At 43.5% G+C, this 9,092-nt stretch overlaps 1 protein-coding gene across 3 annotated transcripts in view; it reads left to right on the forward strand.

Moving 5' to 3' along the window:
• pak5 (p21 protein (Cdc42/Rac)-activated kinase 5) overlaps positions 1-9,092 on the forward strand; it is a 53,602-nt gene that overhangs the window by 32,968 nt on the left and 11,542 nt on the right. For all 3 annotated transcript variants that reach the window (XR_001606211.1, XM_016249378.1, XM_016249379.1), the window contains 2 exons: positions 4,656-5,123; positions 5,969-6,102. Coding sequence is in view for 2 of the 3 variants with exons in the window: in XM_016249378.1 (XP_016104864.1) it covers positions 4,656-5,123; positions 5,969-6,102 (602 nt within the window). In the remaining variant the exon portion in view is untranslated. The remainder of the gene's footprint in view (positions 1-4,655; positions 5,124-5,968; positions 6,103-9,092) is intronic.

Raw genomic sequence — 9,092 nt, forward strand, 5'->3', positions numbered from 1 at the left:
GGATATTCCTCCATGATTCCAGTTTGAAGGGAGCGTATATGTTCCATACAAAGGGCATTTAAGTGTGCGAGACGTGAATTTAAATTGTATTTATTTACAGAGGTATATTATGTCCCACTTGACGCTTCTCTAGTAAGTTTCTGTAAATTAATGAATATTCCGAAGTGAAGTAAACTTCAACGGATTTCCCCTGCTCAGGGAGTAGGGAGCGATGCACACTGTGTAGGGAGCATGTTAATCGGAACACAGTTCATGCACGGAGCTCACTTCTAACGAGATGATGTGAATCAGGTGTGTTAACAAAGAGAAACGTGCAAATCATGCAGAGCAGGGGTACGCGAGGACTGAGAACCGCTGGTCTAGAACAATTCTTACAAATAATGTATCACATAGCTGGGCGCCGCGGACAGACGCCGCCGGTGTGCTACACTCATAGAAAATAATGTATTTGAATTTTAAAGACGTGATGTGACGCTGTGTTTCTCGTCCAGTGCGCGACCGCCTGAAGCGCTGTTTTTTTCACCTCCATGCCCAATCGTCTTTGTTTGGGCTTCCGAAAGTGGATGATGTCAGGAAACAGTGGTTGCAATTTACTTTTTAACTCTGTTCCTGAGCATTATAACCCCAATTTGCTATTGTGTGCTGCGCATTTTACTGAGGACAGCTTCCACATCACGAGTGAGTAGTGCCGGATTCGCCAAAAGCTTTTGTTGAAAGACGGAGCAAGAGGCGGGGCAGTACTGAAACACCGTCTAAGCTGTTCGCCAATCACAACGCACCGGGACAGCTAACCAATCACAACACATTTTGTTTTTCGGAAGGCGGAGCTTCATCAAACAAATTATGTGAAAAATAATGCATTTTTCAAACCACCAAGCATGAGTGCATGTTCTAGTACACCCCCAAAACAAAATCAAGACTTTGTAAAAGAGCATAATAGGACCCCTTTAAGGACGCATTCACACTATGTGATGTTTTATTAACAAAGTTCGGGTGGAGCACTGTATATAATTAGCACTATAGTAAAATATATATATAGCCAACTTGCCTTTGTCCCACAACAGTTTTCTGGCATCCCTCCTCCACCCCAACTCCTCACTCCAAACTATTCCTGTCCCAGCTTGGAGATATGGGGGGTTCTCGGGTTCAGTTTATATTCCAAGCTCAGAGCCCCTCCCCTTCGGACCACACGCCAAATATGCACACTCTTTGCTCTGATTATATGTAAGTGCGAACTTGTGAATAGTGCAATGAGTTTGTGTGGTTCTCTGGCACAGTTTACAATCAAAGCAAGATACCAAAGTGAACCGCTACTGATAATGCATCATTTGCATGTGATCTCTTCTCAGAGATGGTCACGTGGTAGATTTTGGAGGAAAAGGCTCCATGGAGATCCACTGTTTTGCTCAAACATCTTGTGGCAGCAAAAATGTGCAATAAATATTAATATGATAAAAGAGCGCTACATTTACATGCATTTGGAGGATGCTTTCTGCATTAGAAGTACAGTGTTTCCCATACATTGATTTATTTGTGGCGGCCCACCACAATATCAACATTGACTGCCACAAATAGATTTTCCAAAAGGCTTTGACTTCGTTGAATAAACATGAGCTCTGTACGTTTCAAAGTCAAAACGCGGCGTGGGTGTCTTTATATGACTGTATCTTTGAAGGGCACTCACTGTCTTTAGAAAAGTTTCGATGTCATTTTCATTTAATCTTTCCTATAATGCCTGATAAAGTAGCGTTTATGAGCAGAGCGCTACTTTGTTTACAACCGTTACCGGGGAAACTGCTATATCTGCTGCTCCTAAAGCGCCTCCTGCTGGCAGAGAATGAATTTGCAATTTCAATAATCCCATTTGCTGTTTTATATATAGCCTATATTTCCCCCGGGGGAAGTGCCGCCACACATTGAGTGCAAGTCTGTGGGAAAGTATGAGATTCCTCAATAACGTCTTAATATATTGCAACATAAATTTACATCCCTCGCAGAACCTGTTTTGTATACTTGTGTTTTAGGAACTTTTATGACATATTTTCAGCCCCCAAAAATTTCTTCCTCTGCCTGAACGGCATTTTATTTAAGAACATGTTGGATGTTCTGCGTTTAATGCATGCTGTTTTTCTAATTTCATGCATTTAGCAGATGCTTTTACATTGCATTTCATGCACTTTCCGCATTAGAAGAGTATTAGCCACTTCCTCAATAACTCCTCAATATATTACGACATAAATTAAGATTCATTAAAAATATTGCTTGCTTATTGTTTTGTATTTACTGCTACTATCACCATCATCAGGAGAATCTCATGAAGAAACGTCTGTTTGATATTTTACCCCTAAATCAAAAGAAAGAACTGTTTTTAGAAGGTGTTAAATCACAGTGGACGTCTTGCACATGCACGGTCCGCTCCTCACCCGCAGGCCGTGTAGGGCGTATTATCTCTCGGTCGCACCAGCGCTCCGCAACACCGGCTCTGTGATGGATCTGGTGTCAGTTCGTAATCTACTCACTCGGCGGCCGGAGACACAGAATTACTCGTGAGAGTGGCGCAGGAATCAATTAATGGAACCGTAGCATCGCCCAGATAAAAGCGGCTCATCCCAGACCTTCATTTACACATGCTTGAGCTCCGAACTGTGATGAAAATTCACAGATATTTCAGGACTACTGTATTAGCCTCCTCAAAATATTGCAACATAAATTTACACAAGACTTAGTATAGTTAACTAAAATTTAAATTAAAACGATGTTATTTGAAATAATTGTAACAGGGATTGTAGGTGGGGGGAGTGAATGTACAGCGCTCTCTTCCACCTTCAATACCCCGACTGAGGTGCCCTTGAGCAAGGCACCGAACCCCCAACTGCTCCCCGGGCGCCGTGGCATTAATGTTCACTGCTGTGTGTGTGCACTTAGATTGGGATAAATGAAGAGCACTAATTCAGAGTATGGGTCACCATACTTGCCCACATGTCACGTCACTCACTTCATTTTCAGTACTTTCATGTTTCTGGGTGAAGTCTGAGCCGTGTTTCTGGCGGGTTTGGCTGAGTTACGCAGGGTTAGATGGTGATTCGGGGAAATGCGTACTGTATGGAGCAGCACAGTCAGTGTGTGTGTGATTTCACCGTGATTCTGCAGTCCCATCAGTCTCGGCTCAGCGGCCTCATAATGAACCTCTTTCGTTCTCATTCACTTCGACTCGGTCACTTTCAGCGAGCCCAGCGTTTTGTTGGCGCTGTTGGGAATCTCAGGCCGTTAAAGGCCAACAGCTCGGGGACTTGGGAACTCGGGAACACGTCGAGTGTTCATTGTGATGAACTGATGTTGTGGTACCTTCCTTTTCTGCAGCCCTTGCATTAAAGCCGCGGCGGCGTGTTCCACCACAGAATTCAATTTCACACTCCAGTTGGGTTGTTGATTACGCTGCCAAATTCAGATTAATGTGCATTTAACGAACATGGATCAGCCAGTGGTGCCGGTTGGGAAAGGGGGTCTCGGGACTTTCTCCGGCCCATAAACAGCCTCGCCGGGATGATTGATTAAACGAGCCCACCGGCGTAATTACAGCCGGCGCTCTCATCATCAGGCGCTTAGATGTCGATCCGTGTCGTGTCATCTTTTTGTGTTCGGGGCGTGGTGCCAATAATTCAATCTACCGCCCACCGTGACCCCGCTGACCGGGAATCAGATCCTGTGACGTGGAGCCTGCTTTATTCCTCTAACAGATGCTCGTTTTTCTTTGTTTGCTGAAAAGATCCCAGCTCTGCTTTTACTCACTTCCATATGTGCGTATCGCACGCTCTACTAGTCAAACGTTTGAATAATTAAGCAATAATTAATATAATAAAAAGTAATAATTACGTTTTTCAATGTTTTTGAAAGAACTCTTGAAATATTATTACAATATGATTGTATTACATATAATTATTACAATTTCAAATAATCTGTTTTCTCTGTGAGTATGTGTTAAACTGTAATGTATTTCTGTGATGCGCAGCTGTATTTTCAGCATCATTCCTCCAGTCTTCAGTGTCACATGATCTTCAGAAATCAGTATAATATGCTGATCTGCTGCTCGAGAAACATTTCTGAAAGATATTAATTAAATTACTACTTTTATTCAGCATTGATGCATTAAATTGATCAAAAGTGACAGTAAAGACATTTATAATGTTACAATAGATTTATATTTCAAATAAATGCTGTTCTTATGAACTTTCTGTTCAGCTGTGAATCCTGAAAAATAAAATGTCACAGTTTCCACACAAATATGAATGTTTTCAATTAATGTGATCATGTGACACTGAAGACTGGAGGAATGATGCTGAAAATACAGCTGCACATCACAGAAATACATTACAGTTTAACAGAGATTCACATAGAACACAGCTGTTTTACATTATAATAATATTTCACAATTTTTTTTCACTTCAGTAAAACACAGCAGATCTTCAATGAATGATTCCGTGAATCCAGTGTCAGCGTGATTTGGTTTGTTGTCCTGCTGTAATGTGTGACGTTGAGCCTCAGTTTGAGGGCCGTTCCCTCAGCAGACAGCAGCTCTGAGGATCATCACGGCCTGTAATGAGCGTCTTCTGCTGCTGCTGCATTCACTCATGATGCTGTGTGTTTGGGTCTAACAGGGTGAGTATGAGCGAGTGGCCCGTGACGGGAGTCCGCCGGGGCCGGGGCCCGAGACGTACCCACGCGTTCCCCTCAAACTACCTCAGAGCCACGGCAAACCCGGTTACCCGGCCGGTTTCCACTACAAACCCTTGCCGCCGCAGCCCAGCCCTCCCTACACCCCGCAGGGAGCGCACTCGCAGCCCTCCTCGCCCTTCATCCCGGGCCCCGGGGCCTATCCGCCGCCCAGCTGGGGCTCGTCCTCCGAGCAGCCGCCCTGCAGGGTTTCGCACGAGCAGTTCCGCGCGGCGCTGCAGCTGGTGGTGAACCCCGGCGACCCGCGCGAGTATCTGGACAACTTCCTGAAGATCGGGGAGGGATCCACGGGCATCGTGTGCATCGCCACCGAGAAGCACAGCGGCAAACAGGTGGCTGTGAAGAAGATGGACCTGAGAAAACAGCAGCGGCGGGAACTTCTGTTCAACGAGGTGAGTGCGCCAATATCCTGGTCAACAAAATAGCGAAAAGTTGCGCAATATAGGCAAAAACTATGTGATTATATATCAATATGTCTATAAAATAATAATTATAGTAATTATAATTAAAATAATAATAATAATTATTATTATTATAATTAAAATACTAACCAAAATATGAAATTTTAGTATTGTAATATGTGACCCTGCAGCACAAAAGCAGTGTTGAGTCGCTGGGGGATATTTGTAGCAATAGCCAACAATACATTGTATGGGTCACAATTATACATTTCTCTTTTATGCCAAAAATCATTAGGATATTAAGTAAAGATCATGTTCCATGAAGATATTTAGTAAATGTCCTACCGTAAATATATCAAAACTTAATTTTTGATTAGTAATATGCATTGCTAAGAACTTCATCTGAACAACTTTAAAGATGATTTTCTCAATATTTAGATTTTTTTGCACCCTCAGATTCCAGATATTCAAATATTGTCCTATCCTAACAAACCATACATCAATGGAAAGATTATTTATTCAGCTTTCAGATGATGCATAAATCTCAATTTCACAAAACTGACCCTTACGACTGGTTTTGTGCTCCAGGGTCACACATTTCTCTGTAAAATTAAAAAGAAAGTGTTTTTAAGATATGTAATAAAACTTTAAAAAAAAATTTTTTTAAGGTACACAATAATCCCATTCACATCTATGTGATAAAATGAGTAGTCAGACTACATTACCTAATATGTGTAATCCAGATTATGTTACTAACTACAATTTTCGTCATGTAGGCCTAATTTGTAATCGAGATGTTTTAATCGTGTTCCTGTTCGCTGTTCATCTGCTTGCAGGTGGTCATCATGAGAGACTACCATCACGAGAACGTGGTCGACATGTACAACAGTTATCTGGTCAGTGATGAACTCTGGGTAGTGATGGAGTTCCTGGAGGGCGGAGCCTTGACTGACATCGTCACTCACACCAGGTTAGAGCCGGTCGTCCAATCAGAATCAGAGTCTGAATGAACTGATTTCACACTGATTCATTCATTCAGTGTGAATCATCTGATCTTTCGATTCAAGTCCATCAAGATCCAAATGAAAAGAGAAAATGATTAAGTGGAGATTATATAACACTAGGCCTCATTACTGAGTTTGTGTCAGAAATAACTAGATCACGAGATGTTTTAATAGAGAACATGTTTAACACGTTTCACAATCAGCTCTGATCTAATATGAAATGGAGAGTAACATTACACTTCTGCAGCTGATTTACAGAGCGGTGTTATCTGCTGGAGACAATAGTCCAGTGATGAATTATTATTGTGAAAGTTTGTGGTGGAGTTTGTTTTAGACGCTGCCTCTGCTCTCGAAGCGTCTGCATAATTACACTAATTAGTTGTTCTTCAGTTCGGTGTGGCGTGGTGTTGGACTGTAATTGCACGCTTTCAGAGACACGCGTGACCTGATCGGCACGACACGCTTCCATCCCACCGCTGAGAGGAAGAGCGGCTTCTGTTTCTGATGCGCTTTATTTCGGGCCTGTTTGAGACGCTAATAGAGACGCTAATGTCTACATAGACAGATCCCTTCGTAGGCAGCATCTTGAGCGACACACGGGTCTGAATCAGCGGCTCAGATCAGCACACAGATCATGTGATGCTCACAGTCGATTCCATCGAATTTCATTATTTTTATTTCATTTTATCTTTTGAGCATTGAATGAATTCATATTTAATGTTTACACATTTAATGTTTTAATGTTTAAATCTGTTTTGCAATTTTTTTAACATACAAGAAGAAATAACAGATTTTTCTACATTCATCTATCAAGCCAATGTACAATCAGATGCAATTACAGTAGAAAAAAATAAAAGAGAGAAAGGTGCTAATCAGAAAAGGGTCAGGAGGTCAAACAAGGTTCATATCCTAGATGTTTTGATAGCATTCTTATTAATAAATGTTGCAGCGGCGGTGACAAGACATAAACACAAAGTCAGTTGGAGTCTGATGGAGTCTGATGGAGTCAGGTTGAATCTGTTGGAGTCAGATGGAGTCTGATGGAGTCAGAGTGAAGTCTGATGGAGTCAGGTTGAATCTGTTGGAGTCTGATGGATTTGAATGGAGTCAGGTTGCGTCAGATGGAGTCAGGTTGAATCTGATGGAGTCAGGTTGCGTCAGATGGAGTCTGATGGAGTCAGGTTGAATCTGTTGGAGTCTGATGGATTCGAATGGAGTCAGGTTGCGTCAGATGGAGTCTGATGGAGTCAGAGTGAAGTCTGATGGAGTCAGGTTGAATCTGTTGGAGTCTGATGGATTCGAATGGAGTCAGGTTGCGTCAGATGGAGTCTGATGGAGTCAGGTTGAATCTGTTGGAGTCTGATGGATTCGAATGGAGTCAGGTTGCGTCAGATGGAGTCTGATGGAGTCAGGTTGAATCTGTTGGAGTCTGATGGATTCGAATGGAGTCAGGTTGCGTCAGATGGAGTCTGATGGAGTCAGGTTGAATCTGTTGGAGTCTGATGGATTCGAATGGAGTCAGGTTGCGTCAGATGGAGTCTGATGGAGTCAGGTTGAATCTGTTGGAGTCTGATGGATTCGAATGGAGTCAGGTTGCGTCAGATGGAGTCTGATGGAGTCAGGTTGAATCTGTTGGAGTCTGATGGATTCGAATGGAGTCAGGTTGCGTCAGATGGAGTCTGATGGAGTCAGGTTGAATCTGTTGGAGTCTGATGGATTCGAATGGAGTCAGGTTGCGTCAGATGGAGTCTGATGGAGTCAGGTTGAATCTGTTGGAGTCTGATGGATTCGAATGGAGTCAGGTTGCGTCAGATTCATTTTGAGAGTCGGTTTGAGATGGATGGAGTCAGATTGATTCGGATGGAGTCAGTTTGAGTTGGATGGAGTCAGTTGATCAGTTGAAGAGTCATTTTGAGTCAGATGGAGTCATTTTGAGTCAGATGGAGTCATTTTGAGTCAGATGGAGTCGGTTTGAGATGGATGGAGTCAGATTGATTCGGATGGAGTCAGTTGGAGTCGGTTAGAGTCAAATGGAGCCAGGTGAAGTCAGATGGAGCCTGGTGGAGTCAGATGGAGCCTGGTGGAGTCAGATGGAGCCTGGTGGAGTCAGATGGAGTCAGGTGAAGTCGGATGGAGTCAGGTGAAGTCGGATGGAGTCAGGTGAAGTCGGATGGAGCCAGTTGAAGTCTGATGGAGTCAGTTGGAGTCAGATGAAGTTGGTTAGAGTCAGATAGAGTCATTTTGAGTCTGATGGAGTCGGTTTGAGATGGATGGAGTCAGATTGATTCGGATGGAGTCAGTTGGAGTCGGTTAGAGTCAAATGGAGCCAGGTGAAGTCAGATGGAACCTGGTGGAGTCTGATGGAGTCAGTTTGAGTTGGATGGAGTCAGGTGAAGTCTGATGGCGTCAGATGGAGTCAGATGGAGTCAGTTGGAGTCAGATGGAGTCATTTTGAGTCTGATGGAGTCGGTTTGAGATGGATGGAGTCAGATTGATTCGGATGGAGTCAGTTTGAGTTGGATGGAGTCAGGTGAAGTCGGATGGAGTCAGTTGAAGTCAGATGGAGTCATTTTGAGTCAGATGGAGTCATTTTGAGTCTGATGGAGTCGGTTTGAGATGGATGGAGTCAGATTGATTCGGATGGAGTCAGTTTGAGTTGGATGGAGTCAGTTGAAGTCAGATGGAGTCATTTTGAGTCAGATGGAGTCATTTTGAGTCTGATGGAGTCGGTTTGAGATGGATGGAGTCAGATTGATTCGGATGGAGTCAGTTGGAGTCGGTTAGAGTCAAATGGAGCCAGGTGAAGTCAGATGGAGCCTGGTGGAGTCAGATGGAGCCTGGTGGAGTCAGATGGAGCCTGGTGGAGTCAGATGGAGCCTGGTGGAGTCAGATGGAGCCTGGTGGAGTCAGATGGAGCCTGGTGGAGTCAGATGGAGCCTGGTGGAGTCAGATGGAG

This window comes from Sinocyclocheilus grahami, unplaced genomic scaffold, assembly GCF_001515645.1.
Source record: "Sinocyclocheilus grahami isolate Dianchi unplaced genomic scaffold, SAMN03320097.WGS_v1.1 scaffold924.1, whole genome shotgun sequence".
Taxonomy (NCBI): domain Eukaryota; kingdom Metazoa; phylum Chordata; class Actinopteri; order Cypriniformes; family Cyprinidae; genus Sinocyclocheilus; species Sinocyclocheilus grahami.